The 21,042-nt window shown below is 34.3% G+C and overlaps 2 protein-coding genes across 2 annotated transcripts in view; both read left to right on the top strand.

The window, feature by feature from the left end:
• LOC128680905 (cell adhesion molecule Dscam2-like) overlaps positions 1–8,196 on the top strand; it is an 86,560-nt gene extending 78,364 nt beyond the window's left edge. The window contains exons 27-36 of the mRNA XM_053764384.1: positions 638–817; positions 1,409–1,597; positions 2,028–2,225; positions 2,694–2,854; positions 3,349–3,523; positions 4,146–4,263; positions 5,282–5,436; positions 6,015–6,140; positions 6,719–6,799; positions 7,318–8,196. Of these exons, the coding sequence (XP_053620359.1) occupies positions 638–817; positions 1,409–1,597; positions 2,028–2,225; positions 2,694–2,854; positions 3,349–3,523; positions 4,146–4,263; positions 5,282–5,436; positions 6,015–6,140; positions 6,719–6,799; positions 7,318–7,346 (1,412 nt within the window). The 3' untranslated portion in view covers positions 7,347–8,196. The remainder of the gene's footprint in view (positions 1–637; positions 818–1,408; positions 1,598–2,027; positions 2,226–2,693; positions 2,855–3,348; positions 3,524–4,145; positions 4,264–5,281; positions 5,437–6,014; positions 6,141–6,718; positions 6,800–7,317) is intronic.
• A 4,963-nt stretch (positions 8,197–13,159) lies between these two features.
• Positions 13,160–20,312, top strand: LOC128680942 (uncharacterized). The gene is made up of 10 exons (XM_053764450.2): positions 13,160–13,419; positions 14,230–14,396; positions 15,132–15,185; positions 15,559–15,684; positions 16,167–16,253; positions 16,597–16,704; positions 17,760–17,849; positions 18,526–18,636; positions 18,979–19,086; positions 19,841–20,312. The coding sequence occupies exons 1-10, from the start codon at positions 13,416–13,418 to the stop codon at positions 20,003–20,005; spliced, it is 1,020 nt and encodes a 339-aa protein (XP_053620425.1). The 5' UTR covers positions 13,160–13,415; the 3' UTR covers positions 20,006–20,312.
• Positions 20,313–21,042: the final 730 nt, after the last annotated feature.

Genomic DNA, 21,042 nt, shown 5'->3' with positions numbered 1-21,042 from the left:
ATGACGTGAAAAAGTGCCTGTGAAGGCCTAATTTCTGAATAAATGATTTGATTTTGATTTTGATTTTGACTACAGAACCACCGATTTCAAAAATTCTTTCACAATTAGAAATGCATTATCCAAGATTGCTGCTATATTTTATCTCAAAATTCCCACGGGAGCAAAGACCCAGACAACATCTAGTACTTAATTATGAATTAGGGGTTCAATAATTTGGATATAAAACGCCTGGCAACCATTTGGATCTTTATTATGTAGGCTACTATGGCCGCGTCTTAAATTGGCTATGCCTGGCTAAATGTCCGCTCTCGCTTGGCCCTGGTAGAAGGGGCAACCACGACGAAATGCTGGCTTGATATCGTCGAGGATTCGAGCCTACTGACAACTAAAACTGCTAAAGACCGTAGGAAAGAGAAAGAATTGAAAAGCTTATTTTACACCACCCTACACTTTCACTAATCAACAGTAATTGGTCAACAATATCCACATGTGATGCATGCTGTATCTAAGCTTTTATCTTTCGAAATACGCAACGGATTTTGATGCAGTTTTCACTGTTATTTAGACAATATTCCTGAAGGTCTATAGACCTTGTATGAACCCAGGCCGGGTCACTAGTTTATAATTTATTTTTCAGTGGTAGCTGGAGTAGCATCTTTAGGTGGTCCCGTTTCAGTGGGAGTGGGTAGTTCCTTACTGTTAGTCTGTCAATGTGTGGGGGTACCACCCCCTAGGACCGTGTGGTACCACAAGTTGAACATCATCACACACCACCCCAGGTTTACGAGGAACCATGACGACAGCTTGCTTATAAACAGTAAGTTTTTTTTATTATTGTTCTTTTACGGCTTATTTAGACTTTTATCAGCTTCTGCCATGAATTTGACGACCTCGGTGGCGCAGTGGTAAAGTTCTTGCCACTGAACCGAGAGGTCCCGGGTTCGATCGCCGGTCGGGTCATGATAGAAAATGATATTTTTCTGATTGGCCCGGGTCTTGGATGTTTACCTATATATGTATTTATTATAAAATTTAGTTAGTATCCCATAACACAAGTCTCGAACTTACTTTGGGGCTAGCTCAATCTGTGCGATTTGTCCTAATATATTTATATTTCTATTTATATTTCTATTATATATATATTTATATATGGTACAAGCGGAATAGACGTGAGTTTCATACTAACATTTACCCCCATTATAGATATTTGGGGGTTGATTTCAAAAAAGGCCTATGTTTAAAGGGGGTCTTTAACTACGTGCATACCAAATTTCGTCCAAATCGATTTAGCAGCGTAAAATCATGAAAGCGGAACACACAGACTTTCGCATTTATAATATTAGTGTGGATACTGAAAATATGCCTTAAGTTAAATACATAGTAGTTAATAAATATTTATCAATTTCAGATATCGACCAATCCCTGAGTGGCAACTACACTTGTCTAGCAAAAAATCTCTACGGGTCAGACTCAGTCTCGTATGAAGTCTCAGTGTTGCCAACACCGGAGCCTCCCAGTTTGCGGGTGACGTCACACAAAAACGCGTTGCATTTGCAATGGGATATACCCAGACGAGCTGGCAAGTCACAGAAAATTAGTAAGTGTTATTATCTATACTATTTACGTTTCACATATTTCATTAAACTTATAAGTATATTCTTCAAATTTGAATTTATTTCCTGAACCAAATAAAATATTATATTATACTAAGATTCACAAATTGCTTTGTCAATATGACTTAAAGCGTATCGTCACTGATCCATATTCTTTCGTACGTGGCAATCAAGAATCATAATGGCCTATATAATAATATATACTATTATTATAAAGAGGTAAGCGTTTATGAGTTTGTATGTTTGTGGCGGATAATCTCCGAAACTATTGAGCCAATTTCAAAATTTTTTTCACCATTAGAAAGGTACATTATCCAAGATTGCTATAAACTATATTTTATCTCAAATTTCCCACGGGAACGAAGCCACGGGCAACATCTAGTTGGATTGTAAAAATATATTTGTAACTTCCAGATTACAACATAACATGGAAAGAAGCTGCTAGCTCATCTTGGCAAAGTGCTTGGAGTAACAGAGACAGACTACAGGGGGTACAAGAATACACTCTTCAGGGTTTAAAATGTGGGACAAAATACTCTGTGAGGATAACTGCGGCTAACAGTGTTGGGGCCTCGCAGCCGACTTATGTTGATGCTTCTACTTTAGGAGGGGGTAAGTTTAACGTGTACGTGTATCTGTGTGTCTGTCCGTGGTTTCGTAGCAGCCAAACGGCTGAACCGATTTTGATCTAGTTTCTTTTATTTAAATCAGAATTTAATCAAGAGTGTTCTTAACTATGTTTGGAAAAATTACATTCAGCTGTTTGGATTGGATGCTTATCAGGCTAAATATTTTTTGCTTAAGTTCTATTTTTGTATAACTTCAAGTATTAGGTGTTCTAATTCTCAAAATATATTATGTACCTTCGAGTGTCCAGATCAAAATACGTCCAGATATTAGCGTGTACAAACAAACAGATATATCTACAGACAGTCTTTTTTTATTTCAAATTCTTATTCTATTACTATTTCTACACCGCTTTAAATTATTTTTTCTAAATTAAATAAATGTACAGATATATTTTTTGCTGTTTTATTAAATGTATAGATAATATTGATGATGACATCGATTGATTTTCAGTGCCCATATCTCCAAGCAGTACAGAATGGTTTTGGAGTAACGCGAGCCACATATACATACAGCTTAGTGGCTGGGACGACAACGGTTGTGAGATCTCTAGGTTCGATGTGGATTACAGAGAATATGGGAGTAAGGCTTGGAAGAAAGCTGAGAATAGAAACGTAAGCTTTCTAAACTTGCTACTTGATGGGGTAAAATATATATAAAGATATTTAAATAACCAAACACAATTAAATAAAATGTCACATGATTAGTTTTATTAATTACGTAATTGTCTATGTTTTGTCCTCAATAAATAATAAAATCGTGACGTCATAGCATATCACTGTCATACAAGCTCCATATATATTTTTTTGTTTTTGATATTGGAAAAACCAAGAAAAATCTATCTGATTCATGGAATTAGTAAGTACTAACGGAATACCTATTAATTCCATGATCTGATTAGACTAGTTGGAAATTACTCGTAGCCAATAAATACTTGTATCTTTCTTCTTTGTTCCACAATTTTGTTTTCCTTTATTTTTTGTTCTATTTTTTATTTTCTTTCCGATTTGCGCTTTGAAAGTCAGCAGTAGAAAATGAGAGACGTATTTCATCCTAGTTAAATTAATAAAGATTTTGACTTTTTAAATACATTGGTTTTTACTTCCAGCATCAAGTCGACCAGCAATGGAGCCACTACATCTCACCAATACTCAACCAACCGAATTCTTTCGTGATCGCAAATCTACTGCCGTCTCAATGGTATCAGATCAGAGTGACCGCTGAGAATGCGGCGGGAGTCAGCACAGCTTTGTACAACTATGCTACCACCACTGTGTTGGGAGGTTTGTATAAATAAATAAATATATTAGGACAAATTGAGCCAGCCCCAAAGTGAGTTCGAGACTTGTGTTATGGGATACTAACTCAACGATACTATGTTTTATAACTAATACATATATAGATAAACATCCAAGACCCGGGCCAATCAGAAAAATATCATTTTCCATCATGACCCGACCGGGGATCGAACCCGGGACCTCTCGGTTCAGCGACAAGAACTTTACCACTGCGCCACCGAGGTCGTCAATCATTAGTATAAATATATAAATAAATAAATATAAATTTATTATTGATATATCTAGCAGATTTTAAGTTAGACCTTCCGCTATAAAACCGCTTCAAATTCCATTCAGTAGTTTTCGCGTGATGCACAAACAAACATATAAAAATTCTAAAAAAAAAGGCAACATTGTTTTATGTTATGTATATATAGTGATATTTGTACAAGTTGTACTTTCCATTCAAAATTCGAAATTATACATCACTTATTGACGTCAAGGCGTATAGCCAATCAAAATCTTACAAGTCTCAATGAGATCACAGCGAAGGCGTGAAGGACTCATATAGTAAGACATAAATATGTTCCAGAAGATTTTTATACAGAACAGAATTTCTTACTTCCAGAGTCCATCGGGCCACCGTCTGACATGTTTGACCTCAACATGCTGGTCATCATCTGCAGTTCCATACTGCTCACTATCTGTTCACTGACCTGTGTCTATATACTTGTTAAGAGGCATAAGTAAGTATATTTACAGCTTTATAATTCTAATTCTGAATACATAATTTAAATCGATGTATATATTTTACCAATATGAAAATCAAATCGTAAGCTGAATATTTTCTTTTTCTTTTTTATTTTTAAATTGACTTTTTTTTTTCTAATATCACCGTACACTTTTCATCGTTTATTAGCAATAAGTTATTCATGAAAAATGTTATGTTGATTGAGGTTAGCTGAATGATTCTGAATTTAATTTACTTGAACTTACCAACCAGACACCATACTACTTAATTACATATAGGTATGCAAAACTTTGTATTAAAACAAAAAAAAATAAGAACTTTGTAAATATATACAAAACTATCTACTTCATTACATGTACGCAAAACTTTCAGGAAGATTAGATGAGTAGATAAAGCGAGTGAAGTGGTAGCAAACAAACAAACACAAGAACTAACTTTCGCATTTATAAGTTAGGAAGTTCTTCATCATAGTCGTATTCCTCATGGCTGAGGGTCGTGGTTGTTACGTGGAATGAAACACACACAACAATTTTCTTGGCGTTATTAATGGAGTGGTTTGCCATTGCCTTCTCCATTTCACACACAAGTTAATAGGAATCAACCAGTGTGCAGGTTTCCTCACGATGTTTTCCTTCACCGGAAAAGTTAGGAAGTTAGGATAGGATTAGAATTAGGATACACATAATTCAAATTCTTTATTAAATTTAGGACGATACATCACTTATTGACGTCAAAAAATTACTTAAACTAAGTCTACTGCAGACTTCCAAAGCGCAGGTGAAGAAGAAGCGGCGCAACAAACTTCACCGCGGTCTTTTCTCCAAGGACGTCAATTAACAAATATAGGTCTTATACATATATTAAAAATTAAGAGGACGAATTTACATCATTATTAAAAATGTCAAAATTTCATAATACTTTCGTGCTGCGACGGCCCTGCGTGAAACGTCTCATACCTCATTCCTCATCCAAGTACCATCTCATAAATCAATTTGTTTCATTTAATATTTCAGCCACCAGCATCTAACAGAATATAGGAACTCTCTCACAGCAGAATGTAAATCAGAGAGGAGCAATGTCACAGTGAACACCCCTCAAAGTGTTCCTACTGATGTCAACAACAGAGTATACAGTACTCCAGTGCATTTGACTGCCGATACTAAACATGGTGAGTATTCCCAAAGAGGGTTGACGATAGACAGGCAGCCGGTCGTAAACGCCGAATATTCAAAATTTTAAGATACATTTTTTTCCGCTGTCCCCGGCCTTTGTGGCATCTCATCCCTAGGTGTATCCATACGGATCTGTGATGACGGATCTGTGATGACAGATCCGTATGCATTAACACGTAAGGATGAGAGTGACTTGGTAAATGTGACAATAAATATTTGCTGATAAAAATATGCTATTGTGGACTTAGATGGCATAAAACAAATTATATTATGGATATTGTAATCTACGCAGTAAGTACAGTTCGAAAACGACGATTATGTCTGAACTTTAAGCATTTTTTTTTCAACAAATAAAAGATTACTTACAGAATAAACTATGCGTATACTATACACTGTATTTATTTGTTCAAATCTTAAAAGTTTAAAAGTTTGAAATAAAAAATTATCTTGTATAAGCTATGGGAAATTGTCAAAGATCTTTACAAATAATCTTTACTGACGAAAAATTTTACCGAAAAAATTACCGTCACAAAACTGTTTTTTTTTTTAAGAAATTTTAATATATTCTTTTCAGAGTTGTACGAAATAAGTCCATACGCGCAGTTCGCTATCGGGTTCAGAACATTTGGACATGTTGACAATCAAGAAGTTCCGAGTAGATTACATCTCCCAGGGAACAGCAAGTCAAGATATGATAGTGGTGGGTTGTTATTGCAGGTTTTTGTGAAATATTTAATTATTTTTAAAAATGGAATTTGGTAAGAAGCAAGATGAAGAAGAAGTGAAGTCTATATTGCTTCTGGTTGCGTGAATATTAAGGCATAGTATAATATTAGGTACTAATAATACCACACTGAGATTCATACAGTTAATGTTACGGCCTTGCTAAAGGCGAAACAGTTGCCAGCGTCGACAACGCAGTCAGGGTTGTCACAAAATTTTAAAACATAATAAATTATATATTTTAAAGTTAAAAGACTTTAGTAGTTCAGTTGGCTGTGATAATACCACGTAGGGTATGTAAAAATGGGGTGTTTTATGAAATAAATGCGATTTTATAGTACAGTTTCTCACAAGGAGAAAACGGATACTTTATAAAATCACTCGTACTCTGCTTATTTGTCTAGTGTCTGTTTATCTGTTCGATCTTTATAGTTTGAGTTAAATCGATAGTATACACACATAACTAAGTCTGTAACCCTAGTTTAGGTTTCCAGACATCAACATTTCCATACTTTGCCATGAAACGCTGATACGATTTTTTTTTCTTGATTTCAGAAACAAGTTTTCAAATGAGATCAGAGTCGGAGGAGAGTGACTGCGTGTCACGGACCACAACACTGAAGAGCGCACCAAGAAGTAAGTATTTCACACCTTATCAACACTAGTACAGAGGTAGTCACAATATCGCAGATTAATGAAATGCATCGTTTGAAGGCCATGCTGTACGCGAACATCCTACTAGATATTGTTGATTTTATTTCCCAAAATGTATTTTAATTAAGCCCTTGACGCTTATTTGGAGGGGTAGGGTTCTCCCTTCTCGCGCACCACGCCCACGGTTGCCCTACGTAAAGGAGTTTGAAATTATTTTGAAACTAAATAAATAGTCGATCTGTTGTGGACGTATTATGCAGAAAACTTACCTCTGCGATGTTCCCTAGTATGTAGGGTCTTCAAGAAAAGAGTCTATCACTTTCTCAAAAGTCGTCATTGCATCGGAGACCCGTATCGGGTTGCTGGTGTCCATGGGGCCGTGGTGTTTGCTTACAATCAGGCTTCTTGCTTGTTTAAGAAAAAAAATTAAACAAGATGGGCTCAGAGGCTCGCTCCCTTAGTCATTTTGCTATAATATGAATCTCTAATTTTTGTTTCAGAAGGTTGCAGAATTCAACATCATAGGTAGCTGGAAGATTTATAATTAAGATTTTAATGGTTGTGTTCATTACTTGCGTAAGATATATTTTTTTTAATATCTTCAGTCGATATAATAATATGTAAAAAGGTGAATAAAATAGATACTTTCATAGTGCCATAAATAATATTTAATACTTTCTTTTTCTTTTTTTTCCATAAATTAATAATGTTTATCTAGATAGGATTTCTTTGTATCAGGTAATTTTTGATAATATATATTGTAAAAGCGACATAATCAAAATTACAAAATTTAGCAGTTTTATATATAAATATTATAATGTAATTCATCTTAAAATGTCTTACCAAATTTCTTACCAAATTTATAAATCTTATATTTTAGATAAATATAATAAAAAAATCCATTTGTAAGTTGTAACAGTAAAAGTAAAGTAAATATTGAATTAAATTCAATGCCATAAGGCAGATAAAAGCCAAAGATAATTATAAAATAAAAAGAAACAATAATTTTAAATTATATTTGTGACAAATTATTCCTGTTAAGTGGTGAATATTAAGTGGTTAATTATGCAGCGAAATTAATAAAATCACATCCATTTTAAACTTTCTTTACAAAATAATAACATAGTGTTTTTAATGACTTACATTTTGTAGGTAAATTTGATTAATATACTGTCGATGTCGATGGAAATTCTGTTCAATTATAACGACTTTTTATGAATGAAATCATCAAATGGTATAATATTATAACGTTTTAAATTTGAACCTCCTAATTTCATAAAAAGTTATCTTTGAAAAGACTGATTGTTTAAATTTTATTTGTCAAATAAATTAAGTGAATCTTTGATTTACAAATAGAAATAAAATTTCGACAAAATCAAATAAATGTTAGTTACAAATTTAAACCGTGTAGTTTTATTTCCAATATGCACTGAAATCATCACTTTCATCTCTCGTGGTTACATCCCCGGATATGAAGTGATCTTATACTAGGGCTATTATAATCATTTTAATAATTTCAATGATAAGAAGAAGAAGGATGACTTTTATTTAATATTGGTTGTTGCGTTGGGTGGAAGCACAGATATTAGAACAATAACGCTCGTACATCTGTAGGTGGAAGAGTATGGAATTAGATGAGGGAGACCATTGACGACCTCGGTGGCGCAGTGGTAAGATTCTTGCCACTGAACCGAGAGGTCCTGGGTTCGATCCCCGGTCGGGTCATGATGGAAAATGATCTTTTTCTGATTGGCCCGGGTCTTGGATGTTTATCTATATATGTATTTGTTATAAAATATAGTATCGTTGAGTTAGTATCCCATAACACAAGTCTCGAACTTACTTTGGGGCTAGCTCAATCTGTGTGATTTGTCCTAATATTTATTTATTGCCTAGCAGTGGGACATAGGTTATGAAAAGATTTCAGACTAGGTTTCAGATAAAGAGATATTATGGTTACATGTGTTTTTAAATCTAACTGAACTATAGGTAGTTCTCATTTACATTTTGTCTTATACTTGTGGTATGGCACTTTGCTTGGGAGGGAATTTCGAGATAAAAAGTATCCAATGTAATATTCCAGGTTATATCCTACCCGTGAACCAAATTTCATAATAATCCGTCCAGGAGATTTTACTTGAAAGAGTAACAACATACACAATACTTCCTCACAAACAATCGCATTTTATTAGTAATAGTAGGTTTGTCTAAATGTGAAAAAATCGCAACACGAACTTTATTTACCTATTATTTATATGTATTGATGTTAACCTTGTCCCTTACAAGTTTCTCGTTACCATCGGATCCACAGCATAACCTTCTCGAATCAGGGCATCGATTTAAACAGACGAATCCAATTTGCTGGTTCGTTGGCTCGGTCCCATGCGATTTGGAAAAAACCCATTTCTTTTGCAAGTTTTGTGCGGGTTTACAAACATGCAAATTGTATGATCTTGGGCTAAATGACATTTTTAGATTGAAAGTTTCCAATAGACCTAGATATTTATAGGTAGGTACTATAATCTATAATAATATCTTATGTAATTGACTTTGAATCTCGCATCAAAGCGTCTCTTATTCTTACTTTTTGCTATGTATGTGTTTTATTTGTGTTAAAAAATCTTTACAAACAAACAAAGATCGCAAATCGTAACATGTAAATAAATCTTCAAAGTACATATTGTTGAATTTGTTAAAAATAAATCTAATATTAATCATTTCAGACTATTACATTTCAAATTTAAACTTTTATTGACCGCGAAAGTGATTTCTCAAAAAAATCTATTTTATTTATATTGCTGTAAAGTTATAATAACCATAGTTGATAAAGGGTAGGGTTAGCTTTTTCTTTTCATACCAATTTGTGTTTACTCATATTTTTTACAAATATTTTTTCTATTTTTCTCTCTATAGATAATTCTATAATAATATAATTCATTATTAAAAGTGACTAACACAAATAAAGATCAGAAATAACTGATAATAAATTTTTATTTTTCACATTTTTCCCATATTAAGTTTTGCAAGTCCATAAATCATATCACAGCCTTATTCAGTATAGTTTTAAAGATTCCCGAAGAGACGGCCAAGCAATTTTCCAATCGAGTGCATTCTCGAACAAAATGGTAGTTCCCATCGGGTTTATATGAAAACTTCGGGTTATAACACTGATGACAATAAAGCTATGCTGTCTTTTGACGTCAACTTATTTTCCCTCAAGAGTTTTATATTTTTAGGACTACCTATTGCCCGCAGCTTATGCCGCGATAAGTAAAATTATTTATTGTGAATAAATAAATAAGTTACCATGAGAACCGTACTTTGTTCGTGTATATCATAATTATTCCGTACTTCCTTTCCTATCCATCACAGTTTTATGTCAATTCCGCCAATAAACTAGCCGTACAGCTACACGCAGCCTTCGAGTTTTGCAACTCATGGCTGCGTCTACGCCGCAAGAAATAAAGACGTGAATGTATTGTATATTGTTATGTCGTTTATACGCTCTTGCATGACCATTTTCTTAATGATTTCCTTCCTACTTCAAATGTTAAAACACTACTAAAATTAAATGAATATGGTTTCGTTAAAACTTTATTTAAATAGGTACTTTAAAGTAAACTAGGTACTTTCGACTTTAAAATTTAAATAAACTACTTAAAGTTTTAAAGTTAAGCAAACAAGCCGGTTCTAAAGACTAATTTGCGCTTTCATAACTCACGTCGACTCGGCATGATAAAAATAGTGATGTAGCGAAAGTATAGTACCAAATTCAAATCCAAAAGCCTTTATTAAATTTAGGATGATGTAATGACGTCACTTGACACAAGCGTTCACGACAAAGTCTAATTGGAGGTGAAACTTTTTATGACAATCACGTCTGTTCCGCTTTCGCAGAAAAAATTACGGAGGCGATTCCGCGGGCAAAGCCTAGTTTAGTATAAAAGTGCCATAAAGGGTAAAAGGATAGTGCACTTTTTGCACAGTTTCATACAAACATTAGAATCAATTTTTGTATGACATATCCAGAACGAAATGCTGTTCTGTAAACTCATTATTCTATTTGTGGTGCGGTGCTTTCACAAAAAGAACTAGGTCATTTTTTCAAGTTTTTATTTTGTCTAAAATACAAATAATCTAGACATTTTATAAACCTAATTTAGATTTTTCTGACGTTTGCGCTTTGATACTGTGACTGAAAATCTAAGATTATTTAATTTTTTTAAAATTAATTACAACATTTCACCTTCCCGTAAATGAGTTTAGTTCCCTCGAAAGATACCAAAATTTGTGATCACTCAAAACAGATCATAATAATAACAGCTAAAATTTCCGTGATTACGTAATCAACAAACAAAAGTTATCTTAATTTAGTGTACAGCAGATGTTGAGTTTCTATTGTTGCCGGAACACTTTCGACCACGACAACTTGCCAACTTCAATAATATAAAGTTTGGCGTTGGCTCCCGTACTATAGATTCGATTTGATTCGCTGAACATTTACTGTTACTTTTATAGAAGCGGTGATGGTCCAGTGGTTAAGACTGGCCGACCGTTGTCTGTTGATAGTCATAAAACGAATATCATGACCTTGAAAGCATGTGTTGAGCAAGTGTAGTGCTGTGTACAGACTTTATTATATACCTATAATAATAAATATAAGGTAATACATTTAGCCATACATACTTTTCCACCCCCCTTTTTTACAATGAAGTTATATAACAAAATATATATCAGTCTACTCAATAATATACTCGATAATAAAGGAGAATATACTCGATAATATAGGTGGAAAGTTACCAGGTTTGAATCCTAGCGTCTACAGTAACCAATACTTTCTATTGGTTACTGTAGATTGATTACTCCTGAGTGGGTTGCACCAGTCAAATTTGACGTTTAAGTGTAACCTGAGAAAAAAAATTTAAATACGCCATTTTGTCTACGTCAGTGGCGCGCAGGTCTATTGGTGCAACTCACCCTTAAAATGTTAATATTTAGTTGAAACTTGGCATCAACGATTTATCTCATGTACCGTATGTTACTACTTCTTATGTATAATCTTACTAGGTTTTTGCCGCGGCTTCCCCGGCTTGAGTTTCTATGCGAACGCGAAACGGACATGATTTTCATCCACACTTTCACCTCCATTATATCCATTTGGGGGTTAAAAAAAAAAACCTATGTTTGAATTGGGGTCTTTACCTATACACATACCAAAATTCATCAAAATCGGTTCAGTGGTTTAGCCATGAATCAGACAGACTTTCGCATTTATAATCGAGTTCGAAGTGAAGTGAGAACGCGTAGTATATTGCAGCCCCGTTCAGTTTGTTGGGCAAACAAATAATTAATCTCCTCTGGTATAGTTTAATTGCTTGTTTGAGTTGTTCGTAGTTGCAGATTCCCGTCTCACCACGACTGTTGATTTGTTTTTAGTGGCGGAACTCATCATTAATATCTCTCCATCTAATCAGAGCGTTTTGGATAAATAACATGTTTATTTATAGAGATAACAACACGAAACACAAGACATAATAACACAATTAAATAGCAAATCAAGACAGCAATATACTACAGTGATAGGTATGTCTGTGTATCTGTGTTGCAGCAAAAAAGGCCCAACTCAGTACACATTCACGCTCACACAGAGGAGTGCACTGGTTTTCAGATGCGACCCGACTGAGTGTGTTAACAGAAAAGTTTTATAATACTACATACATAATATACTATATATGTACTTGGTGGTTCTTAGAGCGTTTCGGCCGCTATCGCAGCGCTGTCATTACAATTTTCCAAATTTTAATAAAGACAAGAATTAGTTTTCCTATCTGTCTTTAAAATAATTAATCTGTAATGTGGTAATGTCAATTTTATGAACGACTAGTTGCCCGGGTCTTCGCTCCCGTGGGATTTTGGAGATAAAATATATATGCCTTTTTAATGGTGAAAGAGTCTTTGAAATCGGTTCGATAGTTTCGGATATTACCCGCCTCAAACCTACAAACCCACAAACGCTTACCTTTTATAATAGTACAGATAGATTTTGGAAATTATTCCTCCATCAAGAAAATTTACAGATTGTTATGACAGCGCGGCTGCAGCGGTCGAAATGCTATGAGAGTGGTTCTCATCCACTTATACTTAACTAGCTATCGGTGAAAACCGCAAGAAAACCGGTGCAGCAGCTTTTGAGTTAATCGCGAACAAATACATACACATAGACAGAGAGACGCGGTAGAGGACTGTATTTTATAAAGTATATTTTAAAATAATGAATTACAAAGATGAATGTTTGGCATAAAACGCGACGACGATTTTCATGTTGGTCGTGACTTTAAAGAACTGCCAATCAAAATTTAAATAGAACATAACATGGAGTGGTTCGGACTTGTTAAGTATTTACTTTGTTTTGCACTCTTATTTCTGTTGGTATCAGCTGTGTTTTTGAGTGAACGTATAAAATATCACTTTTTACGAGGAACGACGACACCGTAATATTTATGAGGCCATAAAATATATAATTATTTATTTCGTCGAAACATTTTTTGCGGATATTCGAGAGGGCTTCGATTACAGTCAACCTTTCTTAATATGGATTATGGGTAAGCATTTTTGTTACTATTCAGAATTTTTTTTATTTAGTACACAGTTTACGCTTGCATTTTGATTTCTATATTGACTTGTTTGCTCGTGTATTTGTATCTGTGAACAGAATAATAATTGGGATCATCCATTCATTTTGAGATCAAAAGGATGACCGAATTTTACTTTATTTGACGACCTCGGTGGCGCAGTGGAAGGTCTAACTTAAAATCTGCTAGATATATCGATAATAAATTTATATTTATTTATTTATATATTTATACTAATGTTTGACGACCTCGGTGGCGCAGTGGTAAAGTGCTTGCCTCTGAACCGAGAGGTCCCGGGTTCGATCCCCGGTCGGGTCATGATGGAAAATGATCTTTTTCTGATTGGCCCGGGTCTTGGATGTTTATCTATATATGTATTTGTTATAAAATATAGTATCGTTGAGTTAGTATCCCATAGCACAAGTCTTGAACTTACTTTGGGGTTAGCTCAATCTGTGTGATTTGTCCTAATATATATTTATTTATATATATACTTACAAAATATTTCAAAATATTTGAGTAGGTAATAGAAATAATAAACTAAGAAGTTCAAATTGTTATTGAAACGGCTAAATACCTATTTTTTCATTACATTTTTTGGCTTTATAATACACAACATTTTATGAATTTGTGGAAGTGGACACCTCCTCTTCATAGGTAATCGTATTCCTCATGGCTGAGGGTCGTGGTCTTTACGTGGAATGAAACACACAATGACTTTCTTGCCCTATTAATGGAGTGGTTTGCCATTCTTTTTAAGTTCTCTTTCTTATTTCCAAGGCACAACCTGCTCCTGCGTTGAGCCCTGTGAGAAGAAGCCTTCATGTCTTTCCAACCTGAAATACAAACTCCAGTACACAGCGGAGAATAGACGACTGAACAGGCAATGTCCTTGCACTAACAGAAGACCGAAATGTTTGAAACGAAGACGTAAGAGAAAAAATCCGGTAAGAAGGACTAGTTACTTACGCGTAACAATATTGTTATTTTTTAAATTTTTAATTGTGTATAGAAAAGAAGATAGTGTATAAAATATTACAAAGAGTTAGATTGGTATGTAAACTCATGTGGCATGGGTATTCATACTAATATTATAAATGCGAAAATCTGTCTGTGTGTTCCACTTTCACGGCTAAACCGCTGTACCGATTTTGATGAAATTTGATATATACTGTTAAAGAACTCGGTTCATACACAAGCTACTTTTTTTCAAAGCATATTATTAGGGTGGGTTGCATCATCAACTTTGACGTTAACTTTAACGTGTGCAGAAAAACTTAAATTACACCATTTTGTCTAAACGTCAGCGGCGCACCGGTTAAAGTCAACGTCAAATTAGACAGTGCAACTCACCGTTAGTTTTGTTTTTTGACTCCAAAATTGTGACGTCACAAGATAAGACTGACATACAAGCTCCATATATAATTTTTTTTTCTAATATAAAAAAGTCGGATCAGATTTCACTAGTTTATTACTGAAACTATTAATATTTTCTACCATCCTCACAAATCTCTCAAAATAATTCTGCACTACATAAGCTTTAACGAGTTTATGACAGTTAACATTTCTATGGGATCCAAACCACAAAGCAGTTAGGTACTTTGAAGCTATAGAAATATAAGCTAAAGACAAACATTTGCATACAATACCAAAGTAGAAAATGATACCATTTTTACTTTCAGTTTTGTGATTGTGAAGAAACAGGATTGCCTCATCATAAAAGTCATGTTACTTATGTAAGTGCCCTTTACATAATAAAATTTTGCCTTTGTTTAATTTCTCTTTCCTAAATGTTTCAAACAAGATAATTTTGACACATGAAACTAGTAAAGTATCGATTATATCTATCCCTGTGTAAGTAATTATCGATATAAATAAAACTCTTCCGTGTGTAACATACATAAAAAAACAACACACAGTCAAAACTACAGAGCGTATCAAATTTTAGCGTTCAAATCAAAATTCGGTAGATACATACCTCATACCTTGGCGACTGTAAAGCGCAAACAGAGCATATTCCGAAACCCCACAAAACTGGCAAAAACTGAACATTCACGCACGTACAAAGCAGCGAATAGACTCAAATAAAGTAAAAAATATTTTTTTCAGGATCGGGAATGTCCAGTACATCCCAACCAACAGCCACCACCGCCTGTCCAAACCCCGCCTCCTCAACAGAAGACAATCTTGAGATATCGGTCAAGGTCTGCATCACCGGCGACACCACAAATTAATGTATGTATCCCTTTCTCTCTCATCTGAGTGTTTTCTTGGTTGTTTATCAGCCATTGAGCGTCGTAACCTGATGTCCGTTATTTTTGCGTCTGTGTAGACGACGACCGTGTGGTCGTCAGCATCCCTAGTTGTCAGACCATTGTCACGCTTATAATCCTTGACGACATCAAGCCAGCGCTTCTTGGGTTTGTCCTTTCTGCCAGGGCCAGGCGGGAGCGGCATAGCCAGACATTTGTTCCCTACTATATTAATATACTAGAATACTATCGAAACAGTGAACATATTTTGGTGAATTTCAATTTAAGCTACAGCTAAGAAAAGTTTTTTAAAGTCTGTGTTGATGTCTTTACATTCATATCACATTCCCGTTATATGTTTAAGGTTTCGCATGTATATAATGCTTTACCCATTGTGGCGAATTTGCAATAATTTAGTATAGATTTATGTTCTGTAGACTGTAAAAATAATACCGTCTTTTTTAGGTATATCCATTTCCACAACAAACGCAAAATTTTCGCCCCGCTGCCACTGGGCATCAAGCCAGGCCTCCAACACCAGCTACTAAAGAGGTAATCACTTAAACTAACTACACATTAAATGTTTTCGATATTGCATTTTGGCCGCGACTACGCCCGCGTTTTTCCCACAGGGACAGTTCTTCTTTCATATTCTTGAATACAAGTGTGCAAAATTTTAAGATGATTGGTTTGTTTGTAACTTGGAAACTTAATTTATTTTCCGCTTTGGACTGTATCTTTATAATATATTCATTGTACAGTGAACACAGGTTAAACGTAAATATATAACAAGAAGATGCATACAGAATGGCGGACTTAACCCATGATGGGATCTCTTCCAGTCAACCAGCGATAGTTTGTACTATGAGTTACTTAATAAAACGATTGCTTTCAGGCGGGCACCTACACTAATATAGAAGAGACCCCACCATCTGAACCACCCACCCCCCGGCTGAGCAGATGTCCTAGGTCTAAACCACCGACACCAATATGTCCAAGAAAAGTAAGATTATTTAAATAATACTAACTTTGACGGTTTGAGAAGTTTTGAAGTATTGGAAATTGAAAGTGAAAAAGAAGACTGCTAGAGGCCTATCCCCACATTTACACTCAGCCGCTGCCACTTCTCCTGCCGCTGCCGGAAATATTTTCCTAAATACTTTTGCGGCAATAACGACGCGAGTGAGCATTTACACTCAGTCTTCATATTCTTATTCTCTCTCTAACTTCTTTATTTATCAACTTGCAAAAATGACAGAGTTCGATCTCGTCGAGGTTTCTGGTTCGACAGCATTATGTCTGCTCATATGAGCAGACATAATGCCTTTATAATGCCATAATATGTCTAATTTGCCATAATGCATTATATTACCTGCTCAATTTCATAAAGTTCTAAAAATGTAATTGGGTTTTCATTACACCACTTCTGTGTGCGCCGGGCAGCGGCAGTGACATAAGCAGTGATGCGCGAGTAACCTATTTACATGCTCGTGCTGCCCACTTGGATGCTCACTTCCCTGAGTTATGCGAGCAAACTGAAAGCGTCTTAAAATTAAGGCCGAGAGGTGGATAGAGAGGTCTGGTGAATACTCTAACGATTAGAGTACAACTCTTTAAGAAGTTTGAAGTCTTAGTTGATGGTCTCCAGCAGGTACCGGCTGCACCTGGTCGGTCTATCGCATAGAAATTCGTCCATTTGGTCACTTGCCTTTACCCACAAACTGCGACACTACATAATTTTTCAAGATACACGTGTACCAAATTTCATCCAAATCCTCTAAGTACATTTTGCGTGATTGAGAAACAAATATACTACACACTGATAAAGTTTCGTATTTATAATATAACTAGGATTGGGGTTGAGTAGGTCATGGTCAGGTACTATTTTCATCATAATAAGTATAATTAAAGTATAAATATTATTTTATTTTATTGGCACATTAAAAGTTAATATTATAATTTGTGATTTATATCCATTACATATATATTATAATTAATAGTTAGCTTAATTTTAATAAGTGTGATAAGAATTACACTAAATATACATTTATATTACAGACAATTTGCACTTGCACAAATAGAGAGAGCACACCAGTCTCTGATATGCGTTCCAAGTCAAAAACTTCATCGCCAGAATTCTCCAAAAAAGTAAGAAGTTTTGGTTTAAACAAAAACGGGTTGCACTCCGGCAGTGCCGACAGAAGTGAAAACTTGAATATAAACGTTGTGCATTTTTGTCGTCTTACGAATATTCGATCGTCATGTGTCCTGAAGCGAGTTTATAGTGAGAGTGTATATATTTTTTACCCATCACAAAAAGTGCACAACGCCGCTAAAAAAGTTTTCACTTCAAAAATTACTCCGAATGTATTTGTGGCATTGTCTTTGTTAACTTTCTAAGTTGTGCAGAATACCAGAAATAAATGAAATAAAAAATAAGGAATAAGGTGCGTGTTTCCGTCCTAGATTAGGTCCACTCGGTATTCCCCCGTAAATGTTGTACGAGGCGATTAAGGGATACAAATGTTTCGCTGTCTCCAAGCTTCTCATTGAATGACACGCGAAGAGATATAATAAATAAAAAAATCCGTCCTATAATTATTAAGTTTATCGCGTACAAACAGAAAGACAGACGCGACAGGGGGACTTCTTTTTATATTATGTAAGGATGTAATAAGGATAAGGCATAAGCGTGATAAAGTAAATCTGTGTAAAAATTTTATTTGAGTTTTTATTGTCATTTTACATAATTGTTTTTCTCATTCTAACATATATATATGATGTCTTTTTCATGACAAAAAAAATATACAAGTTTTATTTACAGTCTTACACAAGCACAGTTGAAACGGAAACAACTCCTTACGAACCTCCTGCGCCGTTTATGCAAAAAACATGTCTGAGATCAAAACAACACCTGCCAGTTTGCCCGAGAAGAGTATGTATGTTTTTAAAATTGTAAGCCCTTCTGGCATGATAGGGATAAACACTGTTTAAATTTCTTTCGACATTTCTTCTCAGCAGTGGACGTTCCAGAATAATAGAAGCTTGTGGCTTTGGTAAATATTATTTAATTTAGAATATGACATGAAAGTGTGAATGTCTAATTTCTGAATGATTTGATTTTTTTTTTCAACGGGAGTCAATAGATTGGTTCCACCTGGGTGGATGTGGTTCCTCCCTAGAAGATAAAGAATATTAAAAGCAACGTCCAATTTAACTACAGATAACTATCACTTAGCACGCTCGGTCAGTCTTCTAATAGAGTTTAGTGTTATAGATGGTCATGAATACAAAGCCTGCATTTCAAACTCAGAGATCGGATAAGTCCACAATGAGGACCAGATCGCCGGAGTCCAGGTCTCCTTCACCACCCTGCAACAAAGAAGTATGTTGTTTTTGTGAAAAATATAAAAAATAAATTTATTTTTGACACGTTAATGTTTTGGTTATTTTATTAAGTAAATTTAGGTACAATTTCTATCAGTAATTTGGAGTTTATTTATAGATTATTTTTGTTGGTAGATACAGTTTAATTTTTCTCAGCTTAAAAATGTTAGCACTTGCTGAATTACCAGCCAGAGGTTTCGATGTTATTTTCCACACAATAATATTTATTTTTTTAAAGTCTATGTGTATTTTATTAGTAGATATTTTATTTTATCAAAACCTGCATTCGCTTTTTTAAATTCATAAAATGATAAAATTTGTATACCTACCTAAGTGCCTTAATTCTTCTTCTTCGCGTATCGATTCGGCGAATCATATTTTGTGAATACCAATAAGACGCCAACATACGCTATAAGTGGATTTTAAACTTTTAATTTGATAAGTAGGTTATAGTATTGTGATTTTAATGTAGTGTGACTTTAATTTTAATGTATGTGACTTTAATGTATGTGACTTTTAAGTAGTGTGACTTTAACTCGAGGAAAAAATATGATAGTTAAACTTCTAAATGGCATAGAAACTTTATTGTTACTTCAGAGATAAGAAATAATAATAATTTACAATTACAATTTTTTTACTACCAATAAAAATGTGTGAATGGGAGGGGGGTACTGAACATTTTAATAGTCAATTAACGTAATAAGTTTTAAAGGCAAATTAATGAATTATTAAAACATTTTTTTTTATTTCAGACCTGCCCATTTATGACTGGTTTTCAATCGAGTTCCCCAACACCGGATAACGTAAAGAAAGTATGCATATGTGCCAATAGTGTTCAAGGAGACGACAGTAGTAACAGTTTTATTGAGGATTTGAAAAACGTACGCAGATTTACTATTGATGCTTATTTTGTTTAAATATGGGCAGTGATGAAAAATCTGTTGTAAATAATACGTAAATTTTGAAGACATGTCTTCATATTATCATCGTGTATATTTATGTCAGGACCATATGGACATACATGCCTCTCTTCGAGGGACTAATTATGTTTGTGAAGATTTTCGCGTCTTTTATTTAATTATTATTTAATTTCTTAATTTTAAATTATAACAAGTCTGCTTATGTTGGAATATATTTTGTTGCACATTTTATTCATTGATTTTATGAAATGTTCAGTACCTCTGACGTATACGTGTACTCAATAAAAAATAACTACTTACATAATTGTTATTGTGTCATTTTGATAGTATGAGTGCTTTTGTTTACCGCAATGAAAGATCAGCAATGTAAACCGAATGCGCCAAAGTTTGAGGAACTCTTTGAGGACAGTAATCCAGCCCTTTCCTCGTCAACCTTAAGCTACTTTAAAAAGTATCTTCTTGTTAAAGCAATAGTATGTACATAAGTAATAAAATATTATTTACCTACCAATTTCTTTATAAATAAATTTTAAGCTAAGAATTTGTATCATAAATTATGGTTTGCCCAAATAAGAGAGGTAGGCATAATTTTAATTAAATAAATCTACAATGTTAATTAGTACAGTTAGAGTAAGTTGAACCGTCAAAAATTGACGTTGATTTTAACTGGCATGCCGCTGACGTTTAGACAAAATGGCGTACGTTGCTTTTTTCTGCGCACGTTAAAGTTAACGTCAAAGTTGGCGGTGCAACCCACCCGAAGCCGTTTTTGGCTTAATTGCTCTTGGGATCAATATCTTTTGGTTTGAAAACACTAAATTGGCTTCGTTTTGAAAAGTGAGACGAAGTCTGGTGATCTGAGGTTTTTGTTACAACATTTTGGTTGAGCGAGAGAGAGTATAAAGTGTTTATTTTTTGTTTATCTGGTAAAAATATCTTGACTTGGCAACACTGCAGTGCTTCTAGATTTCAATTTCAAGACTCAAGTGATAATTAACTTTTTTTTCTATTTCATCACTGTTATAAATATAATA

This window comes from Plodia interpunctella, chromosome 25 (assembly GCF_027563975.2).
Source record: "Plodia interpunctella isolate USDA-ARS_2022_Savannah chromosome 25, ilPloInte3.2, whole genome shotgun sequence".
In the NCBI taxonomy this organism is placed as follows: domain Eukaryota; kingdom Metazoa; phylum Arthropoda; class Insecta; order Lepidoptera; family Pyralidae; genus Plodia; species Plodia interpunctella.
This window is presented reverse-complemented; position numbering and strand designations above follow the sequence as displayed.

Coding starts and splice junctions, on each gene's coding strand:
- LOC128680942 (XM_053764450.2), top strand. Junction 17,850..18,525: donor CGCCAGAATTCTCCAAAAAA/GTAAGAAGTTTT, acceptor TTTTATTTACAG/TCTTACACAAGCACAGTTGA. Junction 19,087..19,840: donor CACCACCCTGCAACAAAGAA/GTATGTTGTTTT, acceptor TTTTTATTTCAG/ACCTGCCCATTTATGACTGG.